Source organism: Cervus canadensis, chromosome 7 (genome assembly GCF_019320065.1).
Source record: "Cervus canadensis isolate Bull #8, Minnesota chromosome 7, ASM1932006v1, whole genome shotgun sequence".
Lineage (NCBI taxonomy): Eukaryota > Metazoa > Chordata > Mammalia > Artiodactyla > Cervidae > Cervus > Cervus canadensis.
The window spans coordinates 83,891,543-83,912,614 of record NC_057392.1 but is presented as its reverse complement, the minus strand read 5'-3'; the positions used below and the strand labels follow the sequence as shown (position 1 = coordinate 83,912,614).

Below are 21,072 nucleotides of genomic sequence, written 5' to 3'. Positions count from 1 at the left end.
CATCTTGTCTTCCTTTTCTAACTTTGTGGTGACCACAAACGGTAAAGTGATGAGAGGAAGTATGCAGGGAAGAAATGAAAAGCCCCAAAGAACCTAGAGTCCAATTGCTGTTTCCTCTTCAGGCCTAGAGTTGTCTGTCTGTCTGTAAAATGTTTTCCATTTCTGTGTGGCTCTGAGTGGGCTGTATTATGTCAGTCTGGGAGCCTCAAAAGGCAGTGACTTTGTCTACTGATATCACTAAGTCCTGAATCCACTATAGCATGACATGTAAATCATTACTTAGTGTCTTCTGATAATAATAAAAGAAAGGAAAGGAAAGAGGAAAAATTGAACTATTAAGAAAAAGCAAACTCTTTCGTCTTGAATCTTGGCTAAAAATAACATGTGCAAGGAAAGAAGCATTTACCTTCTGCTGTGGGAATGTGGACTCCATCATGGCCGTTTCAAAGCTGTGAGCACCCTCTACCTGCGTCTTCTCCCATAGAGCGCTGAGGAATTGTACAGAACGACTCTGAATGGACAGCGGCTCAGGAAACAGGCTCTGAAAGGGCATTCATGAGAGAAACATGACATGTCATCTCTTGTCCCAACAATATTGTTTGATTGGCTGCAAAGCACTATTAGTCTTGGTCTGAACTTAAAAATGGCTTAAATAAAGCTACAGAGAAATCTATGTTGAAGATCAAATGTACAGTACATTTCATCCTTTCTATATTTTTAACAGAAAATTTAACTTATTAAACAGCACTTTAAAGACAGTTGATATTGATTTCTATAAATATGCCTAACTTTTGTAAGGTAGTGTTTATATCAATCACTTCTCAAGGATGTTACTTAATTGGAAAATGGCTAATATAAATATTTATATTTATTTTTCAAAGATCTGAGAATTAAGGTATAAAATTTGAGTACAAATATCAAGTTTATTTAGGGCTTCCCAGGTGGCACTAGTGGTAAAGAACTTGCTTACCAATGCAGGAGATGTAAGAGACGTGGGTTTGACCCCTGGGTCAGGAAGATCCCCTGGAGGAGGGCATGGCAACCCACTCCAGTATTCTTGCCTGGAGAATCCCATGGTCAGAGGAGCCTGGGGACTACAGTCCACAGAGTCGTGGAGTTGGACATGACTGAAGTGACTTAGCATGCAGCATGCATACATCAAGTTTATTTATACAGAGTAAATCATGAATAATAGACATTAAATAACCAACAGTCCATTATTATTCAGATATGAACAGTGTAAGGGAGGGTTGGGAAAATAAAAAACATTGTCAGTCCTAAAGTGTATAATGGCTGAATATTCTTAGAGCTTTAATAAGTTTTGGACAGTAAGATTGTTAACATAAGAAAAAATTACATTTACATATATTTCATTCAAGTCAATGAACATAAAAATTTCAAAGGAAAATTTAGATTGTATGTTTAATCAATTATGTGTTTAACAGTCATTTACATGTGATGTTATACCTAAGAATGTGAGAAGTGTCTCAATTCGAGGAAATAATTTTATAAAAACATACAGAACATAAAGGCACATGATTACACACATGCGCACACACGCACACACACACAAAATATAATATATATAATATATATTATCCTTTATGTGTGAGGTGTAATAAAATAATGATATTGGCTTATAAAATCCCATTTTCAATGTCAGTGACTGTCCAAATATTGACTTACGAGACTTTCTAGATGGTCTCTGTGTATACAGTTTCTATTTAGTAAGTTTCTATTTCTATTTAGTAAGATTCTTCTTTTCCAGAAAAATCTCATTATTATCCTCCTCAACATGAACTGTTTTTGGTACTCAGTGGGAAAAGGTGGAGGATTTTATACCCTGAGTAAGTTGCCCACAGATTTAAAAAGGTTAAGGGCCAGTAACAGATTAATGTGAAACCCAAAACATGGATACATCCGGGAATTTCTTGATTATAATCGGAAACATATACAGCATATGACCATTCACTTAAAAAAGAGCAGGACCTGATTTAATTAATCATCATTCCAAAAAGGTCCATTTGGACTGGAATCTCTTAATTTGAGAACTCCATCATAAGTCTGTAAACTGACAGAGAAAGGAAAGAGTCTAGCCCAGCATACTAGGCTAGTACGGGTTTGTAACTATCAAGTCAAAGATATGATTTTTAGTTATCCCAAAGTCAGGTTTCATCCAGATCACACAGTATCAAAGGTGCAGAAAAAGAAAGGAAACATTACAGAAAAAAGAACAACAAAAAAAACCATCATAAACAGATGTTCGTTGGTGATTTTGCTCAAAGAGAAAAACAAAGGATCAGACTAAGTCAATAAAATAAGACAGAAGGGGCAAAAATAAAATCAAGCTTTCTTGGTCTGTTTTCAGAAAACTGACAACTGTGAAGAATAAAGCCAAAGATGAAACCAAGTACAAAATCACTGATGAAAACTGTTTGAAAAACGTTACTAAGGTAGGAGAAGAAGGTCTTTATTTCAAGAAAAGCAAGAAAATCAATGCTGTTTTTTTATATTCACATACAATTTGTTTTGTGCTGGGTCTTGGTTGCTGCACGCAGGCTTTCTCTAGTTGCGGGGAGTCGGGGCTCCTCTTTGCTGCAGTGCATGGGCTTCTTGTCCCTGTGGTTTCCCTCTCTTGTTGGGGAGCACAGGCTCTAGGCTGTGTGGGCTTTGGTAGTTGCGGCAGGCGGGCTCAGTAGTTGTGGCCCATGGGCTTAGATGCTCTGAGGCATCTGGAATCTTGCCAGACCAGGGACCAAACCTGTGTCCCCTGCATTGGCAGGTGGATTCTTATCCACTGTACCACCAGGGAGGTCCCTATATTCATATACAATTTGATTCACATCAAAATATCAGTTGTTCTCTACAAGATATGATTAAGTATTCTTGAGACTTCATATAGAAAAAGATGGTATCTCTGAGGCATGTCTAAATTGTCTCTTTTCTTTCTTAATTATTATAGCTCCACTTTCCAGCTATGATACAATCAGCATTAAAATTCATTTTTTTCTTAATAAGCCTGCCCCATTTTATAAAGAAACATAACTATCTGATTAGTGACTTTCATTGGGATTATTACAGAAATGTTATATTAATAGAAGTAACTAAACTTATTATTCAGTTCAGTCACTCAGTCATGTCCGACTCTTCGTGACCCCATGAACCGCAGCACGCCAGGCCTCCCTGTCCATCACCAACTCCCGGAGTCCACCCAAACCCATGTCCTTCGAGTCGATGATGCCATCCAACCATCTCATCCTCTGTCATTCCCCTCTCCTCCTGCCCTCAATCTTTTCCAGCATCAGGGTCTTTTCCAATGAGTCAGCTCTTCACATCAGATGGCCAAAATATTGGAGCTTCAGCTTCAACATCAGTCCTTCCAAGGACTGATCTCCTTTAGGATGGACTGGTTGGATCTCCTTGCAGTCCAAGGGACTCTCAAGAGTCCTCTCCAACACCACAGTTCAAAAGCATCAATCCTTCAGTGCTCAGCTTTCTTTATAGTCCAACTCTCTCATCCATATATGACCACTGGAAAAACCATAGCTTTGACTAGATGGACCTTTGTTGACAAAGTAATGTCTCTGCTTTTTAATATGCTTTCTAGGTTGGTCATAACTTTCCTTCCAAGGAGTAAGTGTCTTTTAACTTCATGGCTGCAATCACCATCTGCAGTGATTTTGGAGCCCAGAAAAACAAAGTCAGCCACTGTTTCCACTGTTTCCACTGTTTCCCCATCTATTTGCCATGAAGTGATGGGACCGGATGCCATGATCTTAGTTTTCTGAATGTTGAGCTTTAAGCCAACTTTTACAGTCTCCTCTTTCACTTTCATCAAGAGGCTCTTTAGCTCCTCTTCACTCTCTGCCATGAGGGCGGTGGCATCTGCATGTCTGAGGTTACTGATGTTTCTCCCGGCAGTCTTGGCTCCAGCTTGCGCCGGGCCCGATTCCTAACCCCTCGGTACCATCCGCATTCTCCTTTTTCTGCCTCTGCCCTCTCTCTGTTCCTGCCTGCAACCCCCGTTCTGTTTTAAACACAAGTGAAGACCACTGGGTCAGGGGTCAGGCAGTCTGAGTTCTGTCCTTCAATTTGCTTATTTGGAAAAATGATGTCTAAGATCCCTCCTGTTACTAACATTTTGTAATCTATATCCAAGTTTTATTGAAAGTTTAATGCATTCAAAATAAGCATTTCCAAACAAGAATCTTTTTTTGATGCTAAAAATCTTTGCATCAAATTCTTTCTTGTTTAAACTCCTCTTTATGTAACTTTACCTCTAAACATAAATTCTATACAGAAAAGTGGCATTCTAGTGTTTTAACAATGTCAAAAAAGATATGCTGACTCCAAAGTTATTTGGAGATTGCAAAATAGTGGCTAGTTCTCCATAAGGAAAGCTGTCCACCCCCAGTAAGTGATTTTTTTGTTGTTATCATTGAACAAAAAATATTTTCCCATTTATTCTTTTTTTTTAAGAGCAAAAGGATATTCAAGATAATAATAGGCTTGTCTTCCTGATTACTAATCTAGGGCCTTTTATAAAGAAACTATCCTAAAATGTAGAAAAAAAATCCATGTTAAAAATTACTAATGAAATGTGTATGCATTGTTGTTATTTGCATATTACTCTGGTCAAAGAGTAATTCAGTAAAAATGATTATAAACTCATATCTGGCTCATTAAGGAGCCATGCTGAACTTGAATTATACATACCTGCTGAAATAGGAACATGATTTGGATCCATGGCTGAGGTTCTTGACTGATGAGAATAAAACTGGATTTACTGTAGAGGCAGTAATGACCCTTCAGGGAACAAGTGAAGAACAGCTTTGCTACACAGCTTCTAACAGAATCTGGAAACAAATACACATAGCATTAAGCATTAGATTCTTCCCAGAGTTACACCTTACACTCCAACACACAAACACCTTTAGAACTACATTCTTTAGTTTTTAGTCTGTGAGCTAATAACTTCAACAACTGTCGATTTGGGGGTAGATCCATCTTATGGAATGTAGATTAATATGAAGTTGCTTTAAGCAAGTGTATTCAATCCCTCTTTCTCTTTTATTAACAATGCATGAGAAGTCTCCAAGCAAGTCGCAAGGGAGGGAAAAAAAACACTCTTATCAATGAAAAGGGAGACGGGTGTCATTTCCATCTGAGCGGGCACTTTGAAATGATAACCTAGGAAGCATAAGCAAATGAATGAAGGAAATCCAGGCATTTTTCTGGGCAGAGATGGTGTGCCATGGCCAGGGCACTGCTCTCTCGGTTACACGGAGGCCACAGGGACAGCCTCCAGAATAACTCTGGCCCGGAGTGTGGCTTCCTGTGAATGAACCTGGTTTGACAAGATCATTTCATCTTGAAGAGCTTCAGCAGGAAAACTTAAAGCAATCAGCCTTTAGGGGCAAGAAAGCGGGGGAACATGGTGGTGGCAGCATAGAGCAGAGGTGGTGAAGAACTGTGCTGAGGAGTCATTTGATATTTACAACCCTACAAGATGGGTGTTAAATTTTTTTTTTTTCCAGTTGCCACACATGGGATCTAGATGCCAGGGATCAAACCCAGGGATTTGGGAGCATAGAGTTTTAGCCACTGGAGCACCAGAGAACTCCCCAGGTGTTAACTATTTCTATTGTAAACGTGAGGAAACCTAGCCCATTAAAGGGTCAGCTTATTGAATCATTGTGATTGCCTTGTTCACCACTCTAGGCCTGGCATGTGCTAAGATGCTCTAAAGAGAGTATCTACAGAGATGAATGAGGCTCAAGGATCCAGAAAAAATCACTCAATTCTGCCCAGTCTGTGGCAGAACCAGGATTTGAACTCAGCCAAACTTTTGCCACATTGAGATGCTTTTTAGGCCCTACCATACTAGGAATTTTTAAATCTGCAGAGTAATACAGATAGCTCATGGGGTAACTATTATTTCAGAATTAATCTGACATTTTAAATGAGATACTTTGAAAATAGATTCACTATGCCCTGCTAGCAAAAACAGAAATAGACTAGAGTTTATTAAAAGTTGATGGGAACCCTAATTAGATGGTAGAGTCAGTCCCACCCATGAGAGTCTATGGGGTTCCCTAGAGAATTGTGGGGAGGCGAGCAGCTTGACTGCGTACAATCAGGGCTCAGTCCTGAGGAATAACAGGCTTTTGGGAAAGAGTTTGGAAGATTTAAGGGAGGGTGGCCAATGACAGATCAAAGAAGATGACAATGGAAACCAAACAATAAAACCACAGGGCAATTTAGAAATATATTTAGAAATCTTAGTAAATAACAGCTTTCTGTGTGATTCTGACCATTGGTATGAAAGAGGACTAGCTTTCATGAAGTTTGTTGTTTGGGGGAATTTGATCATTCAAAATCCTTGTATGAAATCAGAAATCATTTCTGCATTCTCTGGGTGAATGGCTTACAAATTCAGTAGAAAAGACCAGGAGTCCTATCACTGACAATAAAAGACTTGATAGAATAGAGCACAATATACACTTATCATTTGCCCTATTGGAAATCATTTGACAATGGCAATTAAAAATACTTTTTTGGCACTGATGCTTTGAAAAATTGAATTTAAATTAATCAATACTAGAGAAGGCAGAAACCAAGTATTCCATAAGAGCACACACACACAAATGGTTCTACTAGAAATCAATCTAGCCATAATGGATACATTGAGACAGCACTCTGTCTGTTAATAACTTCAACAACTGTCGATTTGGGAGCAGATCCATCTTATGGAATGTAGATTAAAATGAAGTTGCTTTAAGCAAGTGTATTAAATCCCTCTTTCTCTTTTGATTAACAATGCATGAGAAGTCTCCAAGCAAGTCGCAAGGGAGGGAAAAAAACACCTGCTTTAATCGAAAGATTCAAAAGGGCAAGTTCATTTGTATGAACCTGTGGAGTAGCTTGATGTAAGCTGGACTTCAGGCCTGTGCCATGAAAAAAGTGTTTTTACTTTTTTCCTTCCCCTAAATTACTCCTCATTCATGTTTTCTTTTGAAAATGAACATTGACTCAATTTATTTTACTTGTCCTGACCTACCAGCTTGCTATACACAAATAACAGGAGTCCCAGATCACAGAAAATGGACAAAGTAGTAGAAGAGAGACCGTCACCTAGAAGTATATACAGTGACTATAAAAACACATCAGTTCTGTGATGTAAGTATTAGTTGCTCAGTCGTGTCCAACTCTCTGCAACCCCATGGACTGACTGTAGCCCTCCAGGCTCCTCTGTCCATGGGATTCTCCAGGCAAGAATACTGGAGTGGGTTGCCATTTCCCTCTCCATCTGTGATATAAGGGTTTGTTAATACTTATAGTAAACTGGATCTGTTTAAATATTTTCCTCATTTTTTTTTCCTGAGCTTTGCTGGATTAGAAAGTTTTCTCAACACTAACATTTAGCTGCTATTTTTTCTCTGTAATTTTCTCCCTTCTGTTCATTCCATGATATTGAATGGTGAACATGCAATAAATGGTGTTGGATGAATGAATGGATGTCAGACAGTGTGCAGAGACCAAGAGAAGCCATGATGTTGACATTGCTCTTAAGAAGTTTACGGTAAAAATGGGAGAAACACCTATAAATGATGGTTGTAAATTAAGTCCATGGAGGGGCAAGCAGTGTGGACCACTCCAAGGAAGCAGCTATTATCCTTGGGGAGCCAGGGGAGGCTTCATGGAGGAGGAAATATTTGAGGTGACCTTGAAAGCTAACCAAGATTTTGAACTTAGAAAAAGTATGAGAGAGACAAGCATTTTAAGTGTAGCAAACACCCTGAAAAAAATCACGTAAGGCATGAATGTTCAAGGTAATTCCAGGTAGTAAGGTTAGTGTATCTGGGTTATTATGGTATTTTTTACCTAAGCAACTGATGCTCAAACTGTTATTTATTTTTCTAGAAATGTTGAAGAGAGAGGAGGTCATGCTTTGATAAACACACACCAGATCTGATTGTTATTTCTTTACTTTTGGTATACTGTGGCTTATTTTTATAAAAAAATCAAAGGGTTTGGTTTGGTCTTTAAAAATATTGAAGTTAACATGAACAGCAATAATTGTATAATATAATGTGTTGTAAGCTGAAATAACCCAAATATATACACATTACACATGGATAGCTTTAAAGACATGATTTAAAATATAAGAGCATTTGTTCTTCTTTTTGAGTCAAAGTATTTTAAGAAGCATTTTGGAATTCTTTTTTTTTCCGAGCTTTGCTAGAGTAAAAAGTTCTCTAAACATTAACAATCAGTTGCTAATATCTCTCTGTAATTTTCTCCCTCCTGTTCAATCCATGGTATTGAATGGTGGGCATGCAATAAATGGTGTTGGATAATGAACGGGTGTCAGACACTGTGTAGAGACCAAGAGAACCCATGATGTTGACATTACTCTAAAGAAGTGTACAGCCAAATGGGAGAAACACCTATAACAATGATTGTAAATTAAGTTCACTGAGGGGCATGCAATGCCAGCCACTCAGAGCAATGAGTGGCTGTTATCTTTGGGAAGCCAGGGGAAGCTTCATGGAGGAGGAAATATTTGAGGTGACCTTGAAAAAGGTTAACTTCAGTATTTTTAAGGACCAAACCAAATCCTTTGATTTTTTTTTACAAAAATAAGCTACAGTCTACCAAAAGTAAAGGAATAACAAAAAAAAGGACTTTCTTTTTCTCTTTCCCCCCACTTTTCTCCTACACTTCACATGCTTTTATTCTTGCACTGCACGCACTGTACTGTGTTAAATTTTTGTTAATAAGGATATTTTTAAGTAAGGTTTTATTTTACAATACTTTTAGATTTACAGAAAAATTACATGTATAATTATTATACATATTGTATATAATTATAATTATAATGAAATGAAAGTTGCTCAGTTGTTTCTGATTCTTTGCAACCTCATGGACTGCAGCCAACAAGGCCCCTCTGTCCATGAAATTCTCCAGGCAAGAATACTGGAGTGGGTAGCCGTTCCCTTCTCCGAGGGATCTTGCTGACCCAGGGATCAAACCTGTGTCTCCTTCACTGCAGGCAAGATTCTTTACTGTCTGAGCCACCAGGAAAGCTATTATTTACAGTATATGAATATGTAATTATTATATATATATTTACATATTGTATTAAGTTACAATATATAGAGTTCTCTATGTACTTTACACTTGATTTATCCTGTTTTAATATCTTAAGTTGGTATGATATTGCTTGTTATAATTAATAAACCAATGTACATGAGTACATGCATGCTCAGTCACTTCTGTCGTGTCCCTCTTCACGACCCTATGGACTATAGCCTGCCCGTCTCCTCTGTCCATGGAATTTCCCAGGCAAGAATACTAGCGTGGGTTGCCATGCCCGGCTCCAGGGGATCTTCCCAACCCCGGGGTCAAACCCATGTCTCCTGAATCTCCTGCATTGCAGGGGGATTCTTTACTGCTGAGCTACCAGGGAAGTCCTGATAAACCAATATTGACAGATTATTATAAACTTAAGGCTACAGTTTATTCAGATTTCCATAGTTTATACCTAGTGCCTTTTTTTTCTATTCCAGGATCCCACACAACATTATTCATTATGTCTCCTTTGGCTCCTCTGGGCTGTGACAATTTCTCAGACTTTCCATGTGTTTGATGACCTTGAGAGTTTTTTTGACCTTGAGAGTCTTGCAGAGTACTTTTGTTAGGTATTTTGTAAAATGTTTCTTAGTTGGGATTGGCTGTTTTTCTCATGAGTAGACTGAGATTTCCGATTGAGGGGAGGAAAACCAGAGAGGTCAAGTGCCATTTTGCTTGTATCATATGGAGAGTACATTTATCTACATGACTCATGACTAGTGATGCTGACCTTGAACATCTGGTTGAGGTAGTGTTTGCCAGGTTTCTCCACTATAAAGTTACTCTTCCCCCTCCACTTTCCACATTGCCCTCTCTGAAAAGAAGTCACAATGTGTAACCCATACTTAAAGAGTGGGGGGTAGCTTCACCTCCTGAGGGCAGAATAGCTACATAAATCATGTGGAATTGTGCACAAATTTGTCTCTTCCTCTTCTAGTTATTACATTCAAATTATTTAGTCAATTTTTCTATCAGTATGTACTCATGGATATTTATTTTATAATTCAACATTATTTTACTTATTCCGTTGCTCTGATTGTTCCAGATTTGGCCACAGGGAGCTCTTTCAGTTGGCTCCTGTGTCCACTGCATGCTAACTGACTTCAGTCATGTCTGACCCTTTGCAACCCCATGAACTGTATAGCCCACTATTCTCCTCTGTCCATGAAATTTCCCAGGCAAGACTACTGGAATGGGTTGCCACTTCCTCCTCCAGGGGACCTTCCTGATCCAGGCATCGAACCCGTGTCTTGCATTGCCTGAATAGGCAGGCGGGTTCTTTATCACTGGTGCCACCTGGGAAGCCCTGTGTCCATTAGATACGCAGCCACCATGATGTGTGTGGCTTTTTGTTTGCTTTTTAAAGTCACTTCCTTACTTACATCTTACATACAAGATGCTCCAGGCTCATTTTGCATGTTTCCTGCCCTGTCTTAGAATTAGCTGTTTCTCTAAGGAGTTTTGGTTTCTTTCACTGAAGAACTGTGTTAGAAACTAAGATCTAGGTATTGTGTATGTTTGTTGCTACTGGGGTATCATTGTTCTTTGGTCCCTTCAGGCGACAGAGCAGGGAAATTATGTGTGTATATATGCATATATCTATTATAAGTATTTATATATGCAACCATCTATATTTATATTAAGGTAAACATGAGTTTGGGCTTTTCAGTTAGCACTAGTGGTAAAGAGCCCACCTGCCAATGCAGGAGACATAAGAGATGCAGGTTCGATCCCTGGGTTGGGAAGATCCACTGGAGGAGGGCATGGCAACCCACTCCAGTATTCTTGCCTGGAGAATCCCATAGACAGAGGAGCCTGGAGGGCTCCAGCCCATAGGGTCACAAAGAGTCAGACATGACTGAAGTGACTTAGCATGCGTGCATGAAAATATAAGTTCATATCATGGTTTCAATTCAGATTCATTACCACATGTATCATTCTAGACTCCATCCCTTGCTTATCTGTTAACTCTCACTTCAACAGCAAGAAGCCTGAGTCCCACTGTTAGTATTTTTATCTGTCAATTGTAGGAAGCACAGTTCTTTTCCTCTCCCTTTCCCTATCTTTCCTGCCCCCCTTCCCTTTCTCCCTCCTTTCTCTCTTACAAATAGTTGTGTATTTAGTATCCACCAATGTACCTGGCATAGAGAAGCCTACCTCAAAACATAATAACAATCTTTTATTATATTCTTTCTGCTTCTTTCTGGAGCAACAATAAACCAGTAGGATATTCCCATGAAAGTAACAAGAAATAAAAATAGTAATAATACAATATTAATTTTCATGATAAAATTTTATCTTAATTTTAACTAAGCATTCCACATCATCATATCTGGCATGAAAGATATAGCTATTTGTTAATCTGAACATTTTTTGTTAGTTTCAGTTCAGTCGCTCAGTTGTGTCCAGCTTTTCACAACCCCATGGACTGCAGCACGCCAGGCTTCCCTGTCCATCACCAACTCCTGGAGCTTGCTCAAACTCATGTTCATAGCATCAGTGATGCCACCTGCCATCTCATCCTCTGTTGTCCCCTTCTCCTCCTGCCCTCAATCTTTCCCAGCATCAGGGTCTTTTCCAATGAGTCAGCTCTCCACATCAGGTGGCCAAAGTATTGGAGCTTCAGCTTCAACATCAGTCCTTCCAATGAATATTCAGGACTGATCTCCTTTAGGATGGACTGGTTGGATCTCCTTGCAGTCCAAGGGACTCTCAAGAGTCTTCTCCAACACCATAGTTCAAAGGCATCAATTCTTCAGTGCTCAGCTTTCTTTATAGTCCAACTCTCACATCTATACATGACTACTGGAAAAACTATAACTTTGACTAGACGGACCTTTGCTGACACAGTAATGTCTCTGTTTTTTAATATGATGTCTAGGTTGGTTATAACTTTTCTTCCAAGGAGTAAGCGTCTTTTAATTTCATGGCTGCAGTCACCATCTGCAGTGATTTGGAAGCCCCCCAAAATAAAGTCTTTCACTGTTTCCATTGTTTCCCCATCTATTTGCCATGAAGTGATGGGACCAGATGCCATGATCTTAGTTTTCTGAATATTGAATTTTAAGCCAACTTTTTCATGTTCCTCTTTTACTTTCATCAAGAGGCTCTTTATTTCTTCTTCACTTTCTGCCATAAGGGTGGTGTCATCTGCATTTCTGAGGTTATTGATATTTCTACAGGCAATCTTGATTCCAGCTGTGTTTCATCCAGCCCTGCATTTTGCATGATGTACTCTGCATAAAAGTTAAATAAGCAGGGTGACAATATACAGCCCTGGCATACTTTTCTGATTTGGAACCAGTCAGTTGTTCCATGACCAGTTCTAACTGTTGCTTCCTGACCTGCATACAGGTTTCTCAGGAGGCAGGTAAGGTGGTTTGGTATTTCCATTTCTTCAAGAATTTTCTACAGTTTGTTGTGATCCACACAGTCAAAGGCTTTGGCGTAGTCAATAAAGCAAAAGTAGATATTTTTCTGGAACTCTCTTATTTTTTGATGATCCAAAGATGTTGGCAATTTGATCTCTGGTTCCTCTGCCTTTTCTAAATCCAGCTTGATCATCTGGAAGTTCACGGTTCACATACTGTTGAAGCCTGGCTTGGAGAATTTTGAGCATTACTTTGCTAGTGTGTGAGATGAGTGCAATTGTGTGGTAGTTTGAGTATTCTTTGGCATTGCCTTTTTTGGGATTGGAATGAAAACTGACCTTTTCCAGTCCTGTGGCCACTGCTGACAAATTTGCTGGCATATTGGATGCAGCACTTTCACAGCATCATCTTTTAGGATTTGAAATAGTTCAACTGGAATTCCATCACCTCCACTAACTTTGTTCATAGTGATGCTTCCTAAGGCCCACTTGACTGTGCATTCCAGGATGTCTGGCTCTAGGTGAGTGATCACACCATCGTGGTTATCTGGGTCATGAACATTTTTTTTTTGTATAGTTCTCTGTATTCTTGCCACCTCTTTTTAATATCTTCTGCTTCTGTTAGGTCCATATCATTTTTGTCCTCTGTTGTGCCCATCTTTCCATGAAATGTTCCCTTTGTATCTCTAATTTTCTTGAAGAGATCTCTAGTCTTTCCCATTCTGTTGTTTTCCTCTATTTCTTTGCATTGATCACTGAGGAAGGCTTTCTTATCTCTCCTTGCTATTCTTTGGAACTCTGCATTCAGATGGGTATATCTTTCCTTTTCTCCTTTGCCTTTAGCTTCTCTTCTTTTCTCAGCTATTTGTAAGGCCTTGTCAGACAACCATTTTGCCTTTTTGTGTTTCTTTTTCCTGGGGATGGTCCTGATCACTGCCTTCTGTACAATGTCGTTAGTTTAGCCATTTCTATTTTAGCTATATTCTCAATGCTAGTAATTTTGTTATTATCCCAGTAAAGAAATAATTCTTTATTCATTTTGTGGTCATAAAACATTAATGGAAGAAAAACTAGAAATATAAATCTACCAATTAACATTTTAGAAAGCATTTTAAAATTAGAAATAGTCCTAAATGATATCATACCATTTCAGAAAAGAATTATATTCTACCACCATACCACCCCTGAACATAACTAATCTTGTCAGAAAGGAGTTATAATTTATAATATTTTAAAAGTCTAGTGGAAATTTGAAATCAAGAAAATCATAATCAAAAGTAAAAATCAGATTTTATTGTGTGTGTGTGTGTGTACTACTTAAAATATTAGAGTAAGTTGATATGTGGAATAACGAATATCAGTATTCACTTTTGTACCAATCACTCCATTACATGTTTTATATAATTATCACTTAATCCTCATAATTATCTATTAGTATCTCTTTTCACTTAAGGGGTTAAAGAGTCAGAGTTAAATGACTTAATCAAGTGAGACACAGAGCCAGGATTTAGACCGAAGTTCCTTAAAATGTTAAGACCCATGTTTTGTTCACAAAGTGATATGACCTCCTGCAAAGTCGTATTGTTTAATGGTCTTGAACATCCCCGGTTGAGCCATCTGTAGCTTCTGCAGGAACAGGATGGACAATCCAAAACAAGCTGCCAGTACCTTTAACAAGACAACGTAAGTTGTTCAGGCTTAGAAATATAACCTAAGGCATTAATTTCTTTGCAATTACTATATAGTCAACATAATCCTCTAACCTGAGGGTAAGACAGACCTTTTCATAAATCTAAAAAGCTGTGGAAAATCAATAAAGAGATGCTCTTTATAGGCCTGTGTGAATTGGGAATAATTGGTCTCTTTTATCCTCAAATGTGGTAGGAGGATGTAAAGGGGATTCTAAACTCAGAGGGAATAAACAAGATAACTGGGCTTAGAGCTTTTGAAGGTAGAGAAACCTGTAGAAAAAAGTGAAGGAATACTGTAGTGGTAACTGTGATGCCCTGAGATTCTCTGCTAACAGTTGATAACTTTGACTATTTTTCTAAACATCCTAGATCTGAGAAACACACCATTCTTCTTGGGAGATGAGACACTTAATAATTCATCTCTCAGGGTGGTCCTTATATCTAATCCATGCCATTATATACTTTTTATTTAGAGACAAGTGCCTTTTATGAATAAAAATAGAGTATGACTGATTTTTTTATAGTAAGTAGAAATATTAAAGAGTTGGCTTTATTTCTTGGAAAAAGAAATGTTAACTCTTTTCAATTCTTTACCAAACTTATAATTTGAAAGCTCTCTCCCAGCTAAATAAGGGCCAAATGAACGTGTTTGGCTTATTTCCCAGATTTTCAACTGAATTATTCTTCTCCATATCCAAACTATATTTCTAGAATGATTTATAAAAACTCAAACACAGGAATATCTCTGCAGAAATTGCTGGACTGAAAGCATTCACATATTGAACATACCATAGATAAGCAACAAATTCAGAGAAGGCATTTGAAGAACTTGCTAGAGAATTTTCATTGACTACTTGCTTTGAGGGCTTCCCTGGTGGTTCAGATGGTAAAGAATTCAGCTGCAGTGTGAGAGACCTGGGTTAGGAAGATCAACCCATTCCAGCATTCTTCCTTGGTGAATCCCCATGGACAGAGGAGCCTGGCAGGCTACAGTCCATGGGGTTGCAAAGAGTTAGACACGACTGAATGACTAACACTTTCACTTGCTTCATACCTAGGTATAAGTGTAACAGATTACAACAAATCCTTGTGAAGTAGGTTTAGTTATCCCCACTTTTGCTGTTGTGTAGTCACTAAGTCATGTCTGACTCTTTTGCAACCCCATGGACTATAGCCCACCATGCTCCTCTGTCCCTGGAATTTCCCAGGCAAGAATACTGGAGTTGGTTGCCATTTCCTTCTCTAGGGGATCTTCCCAACCCAGGGATCAAACCCACATCTTGTACACTGGCAGATGGATTCTTTTCTGCTGAGCCACCAGGGAAGCCCTATCCTCACTTTACAGAGAAGGAAATCTCAACATCAAACTTCTAGGAAGCAACTGAGCTGAATTTGAACCCAGGTTCCAAAGTCTGTGCTCTTTCCAGTATATTATTGAATAGCTCAGATAAAATAGAGGCAATAGACGTATCTAAAAAAGGAAATATTGTTCAATGGAAAAAGCACTGGCCCAGGAGTCAGACAACCAGGACCTTAGTGGGTAGACTCATACTATCTTTTCTATCTTCTGACTTATCTGTAAAAATGATGGCAGGCCAAAGCTGATCTAAAATGGACTCTTGAAAATTTTATGTTTCTAATTGCTTATTATCTTTCTTTTTCTGCTGGATTGTAAGGTCCATGAGGGTAAGGATGTTTTATTGTGGTAAAATAAGGATAACACAAATTTCCCATTTTAACCATTTTCCAAAGTGCAGTTTAGCGGCATTTAAGTACATTCACACTGCTGTGCAATCATCACTGCCATCCCTCTGCAGAACATTTCATTTGCCCCAAATGAAAATCTGTAAAACTCTAACTCTCCATTTCCCTCTCTCCCAAAACCCTAGGAAACCACTATCCTGTTTTCTGCATTTATGAATTTGACTACTCTAAGTGCTTCATACAAGTGGGGTCATATATAAAGGATCATATTTATCTTCTCATGTCTGGCTTATTTCACTCAGGATAACGTCTTCAAGTTTCATATATGTTGTAGAATGTATCAGAATTTTATTCCTCTTTAAGGCTGAATAATTTTCCATTGTAGGCATACAGCACATTTTGTTTATCTACCCATCATTCACCTGTCAATGGACATTTGGGCTGTTCCCACCTTTCAGCTAAACATGGGTGTACTAATATCTCTTTGAGATCCTGATCTCAATTCTTTTGGATATATACCTGGAAGTGAGATTGTCAGGTCACATGGTGAATCTATGTTTAAGTTTTTAGAAACTGCAATGCTAGGATGTACTTTTTAGCCTGGAAATTCTATGATTCAATGAGGGCCTATAGGGGCCCATGAAGAAATGTGTTTTTGACGATTGCGCAAAGCAGGGCTGCACATCTGCCAAGGCTGCCAGGACTTGCTATCAAGTGCTCCGTGCAGGACAGACGGTAACAGGGTCTGTTGGAGGAGACTTCCCGCTTCTGTTTGACACTAGCCAGATGGGACCCATTGAAACTATTTCTTCCATTCTCCATTTAATTCTCCTATGATATATATCAAAGACATGGAATTCAAAATACTGATGCTGAATGAATGAATAATACTGTTATTTAACTATATAAATATCCTAAACTGGACAGAAAAGAAAATGGGAGGAAATGAAACTGGTAATTTGTCTGATGAGAACACTGTCAAAGTATTTTAAAAATCATGTTTTTGAAGTCAAACATAAATTATAATTTTTTGGGGAAAAAGTAGAACAAACTCACCACTTAAAAATACTCTTGCTTTTGCCTGGAAAAAAAAATGTAACAAGACATCACAAGCCAGTGTGGACCACTTATCAAACTTTAATTCCATATTATTTGCAAAGTTAATTTTTATCTTAGGCTGAAATTACATTTTCCTGCCACTACCCTATTCAAGTTTAGGGGTTTTGAACAGAATAATAATTATTTCACAACTTTGATGCAGGAAATGAAGAAAAATGTTCCAAGGTAAAAAAAAAACTAGATTCTCAAAAGTGAAGATGAATTTCTGAAATGAGTTTGAAATAATGAATAATTTCTCAGTGTCAAAAGACATTGCTTTAATCATCTTGGTATTTCCAGGGCTGGGTTCTATAGGGATAGAAATGTGATTTGCTAGCACACTATTGGGTGCTAAAGAAAGACTACCAAATTTCTCATCTGATAAAGAATCTAGGGCAGGAAGGTGACAGGAAAGAGGACTGTCTCATTTTTCCTAAGTTCTATTTATGACATTATTGACAGAAATACATGATCCCTTCTCAGAAGGTGGTTTGCCTCTGGCCAAATCACATGCATGCGTGTACAACATCCCCACCCATGTTTTCCCACTTATGGCAAAAATTCCAGCCAGCTGTCAAACAAGCATGATAGATACTTTTGTTCTGAATCATCAGAATGAAATAAAATTCTTCTGCAAGTGATTGCCTTAATAATGCATATTAAATTCAGAGACACAAGGGAAATTTGGTAATTTTATATTCAGAAATATGTAAAACATAGGTGTACAAAGCTCTATTTTGGAAAAAAAGAGTCAAAATTATGTACTAGTATATAAACCCATATATTTATATAAATGTATGGGAGAAAGCTCTGTAAAACTATACATCAACCATTGACTCTGATTATTTCTGGGTTGAGAAGTGGGATTAGGGTGGGGAGCATATACTTTTTACTCCATATATTGTCACCCTGCTTAGTTAACTTATATGCAGAATACATCATGCAAAATGCTGGGCTAGATGAAGCACAAGCTACAATCAAGATTGCCAGGAGAAATATCAATAACCTCAGATTTGCAGATGCCACCACCCTTATGGCAGAAAGTAAAGAGAAACTAAAGAGCCTCTTGATGAAGGTGAAAGAGGAGAGAGAAAAAGCTGGCTTAAAACTCAACATTCAGAAAACTAAGATCATGGCATCTGGTCCCATCACGTCATGGCAAATAGATGGGGAAACAATGGAAACAGTGAGAGACTTTATTTTTTGGGGCTCCCAAATCACTGCAGATGGTGACTGCAGCCATGATATTAAAAGACGCTTACTCCTTGGAAGGAAAGTTATGACCAACCTAGACATCATATTAAAAAGCAGAGACATTACTTTGCTGACAAAGATCCGTATTAGTCAAAGCTATAGTTTTTCCAGTAGTCATGTATGGATGTGAGAGTTGGACCATAAAGAAGGTTGAATGCTGAAGAATTGATGCTTTTGAGCTGTGGTATTGCAGAAAATGCTTGAAGAGTCTCTTGAACTGCAAGGATATCAAACCAGTCAATCCTAAATGAAATCAATCCTGAATATTGATTGGAAGGACTGATGTTGAAGCTGAAACTCCAATACTTTGGCCACCTGATGCAAAGAACTGACTCACTGGAAAAGACCCTGATACTGGGAAGAATTGAAGGCAGGAGAAGGGGGTAACAGAGGATGAGATGGTTGATGGCATCACTGACTCAATGGACATGAGTTTGAGCAAGCTCCAGGAGATGGTGAAGGACAGGGAAGCCTGGCATGCTGAATTCCATGGGGTCGTAGATTTGGATATGATTAAGCAACTGAACAACAACAAATTCTCTATTATTTTAATTCTTTTATTTTGGGTTTATTTATGTATTTTTAAATAATACGATTGCTTTACTTTTATTTTTTTGGCTGCACTGGGCAGCTTGTGGGATCTTTGTTCCCCCACCATGTATTGAACCAGATCCCCTGACAGTCAGAGCACCAAGTCCCAACCACTGTACTGCCAGGGACTCCCCATCCTTATGGGTTTATATACATGTGTTAATAGTTTAAAAAGAAAAAAAAATCATACACAATTAAGAGGTTGGTATTAGATAAAGGAGGTAATTTAAATGATGTCTCACAAAATTACCATGCAATGAGGCTAATATTTATAGTTTTTAACACACTTCTCTCTTTTGCATTCCTGAGTTCATAAACTTCACCGTAGGGCACTTGAGCCTCCACCTATCTGGCAGTGTGGGCATGGAATGGTATTGGGATAGACATTAGATAGTTGTAAGAATACAAAGAGAAAGACTAAGTTAAGAAGGAATTCATCTTTTTTAACTGCCAAAATTGTATTATATAGCACAACGATAGCCTTGCAAGCAAAGCTTTTGTCTTGAGGAAGGATTTTCTTGATTTATCTCCCTCTAGTCTATCAGCCCCCACACATGGAGAACTCCCATTAGAGACCTGTGGTGTGGGGTCATGGCAGCTAGGTCAGCTCTGTGGATGGTAGGGAGAACATAACACAGACAAAGTCAAAGAGAATACTTTTCAGTTCTGGCAGGGGTTACTGTGGAGAGAAGGAGAGAGATAGTGTGAAGTCATCAGAAGTGGGTCCTGATTTCCCTATATTTGGACATCAGCTTGGGGAAGGGTTAGTATATTAGATTAAGTGTGGTAACATGGAGGGCAATGGTGACGCGTAGGAAAGAGATCCACTCCTAGATGACTCTCTGAACCAGTACGGGGCAGCCAATTTAGTTAAAAGCACAGCTCGGAGGCAAGCAGAGGAGATACACAGTTCAGCTCTTTTGGGCCACACTTGCCTCTGTAACCGAGTGGATGAGAGGAAGTAGGAGGTGAGGTTCTTTCTGGACAGCCTTTCCGAGAAATTACCGTAGTGGGGAGGGGCTCTGTCCAGTGTAGGGCAGAGAGAACCGTCTCAGGCAGCCCTCAGAGGGGTCACAGCGCCAGTGGGTGCTGAGTTGGAGTCACATTGCCAGGAAGAGCTATGCAAAACAGTGCCTGGAAAATAAGCAACATCCTCTCTGCAAAAGTTGCAAAAAGTTGCAAAAGTTGCAAAAAGTTGTAAAAGTTGCAACTTCTGCTTGATCAGAGCAAAGGACATTATCTTTTAGGCAAGAAGACACTTCCTCTCTGCCCACTACCCACCAGGCACAATTCTTCTCCACCACTGCAAGGAAACAGGACCCACTTCCTCAAGCCCCCAGATGCCACCTTAGAGAGATAAGCGAGGCAGGGGGTAGGAAAAAGAACATTTTTATCCAAATGAGAGCTTGTTTCCTAAATATACTACTCAAGTGATCAAATGGGACTAACTTTAAATAAGGACTGAGTTAATTTCCCCCTTACTAAACAGTGGTTAGTTGTTCTTGAGGAATTCCTGACCAAATGATGGTGCATTTTTTTTTTCTGTAAAGCTGAGCTGTGAAATTTTGTAATCTTACAATAAGTGAAAAATAATGATAGAGAATAAAACTATCTTGAACAAGAAGACCTGGGTAGAGAAAGACGTCTTGTCCTAATAAAAAGATAATTTTATTAAGATTCACAGGGCAAAGGGTCAAGGGTGGGGATCTGACTGAGGAAAAGTATCTGGACATTTTGTACATGAAGGCTGCGATCTCATCACCCTCAGCTGACTGCAGTGTCTCTTGGTGCATATGTCCTTGTTAAGTTCTTACGTGAAAACTGTTCAGATACTGTCCCAGCTTGCTGCTTCGTGTTGCTGTTAGAAAACAGTGAGACATGTCCACTAACCTTCAGGGGATGGAGACTCTGCAACACTCTCACAACTAGCATCTCTGCCTTGAGACAAGGACTGAAAAGCCTGTCCCATCAGGAGTCATTCTAGGGCCCAGTTGCTCCAACCCCTCCGTAGAAGTCTCATTGTGCTCCATGGTGGTTGTGAAGAGCCCTGACGCTGGAGCCAGACTCTTCTTACTAGCTGTATGTCCTTGGGCAAATTACATAACCTCTCTGTGACTTCTATTTGGTAGCTATCTAGCATGCCTGCTCAGTCATGTCTGACTCTTGGCGACCCCATGGACTGTAGCCCTCCAGACTCCTCTGTCCACGGAATTTCCCAGGCAAGCATAC

The 21,072-nt window shown here is 38.9% G+C and overlaps 1 protein-coding gene across 6 annotated transcripts in view; it reads right to left on the bottom strand.

Moving 5' to 3' along the window:
* VEPH1 (ventricular zone expressed PH domain containing 1) overlaps positions 1-21,072 on the bottom strand; it is a 312,127-nt gene that overhangs the window by 109,789 nt on the left and 181,266 nt on the right. For all 6 annotated transcript variants that reach the window (XM_043473913.1, XM_043473914.1, XM_043473911.1 and 3 more), the window contains 2 exons: positions 4,717-4,856; positions 407-541 (listed from right to left, as the gene is read on the bottom strand). In XM_043473913.1, coding sequence (XP_043329848.1) covers positions 407-541; positions 4,717-4,856 — 275 coding nt within the window. The remainder of the gene's footprint in view (positions 1-406; positions 542-4,716; positions 4,857-21,072) is intronic.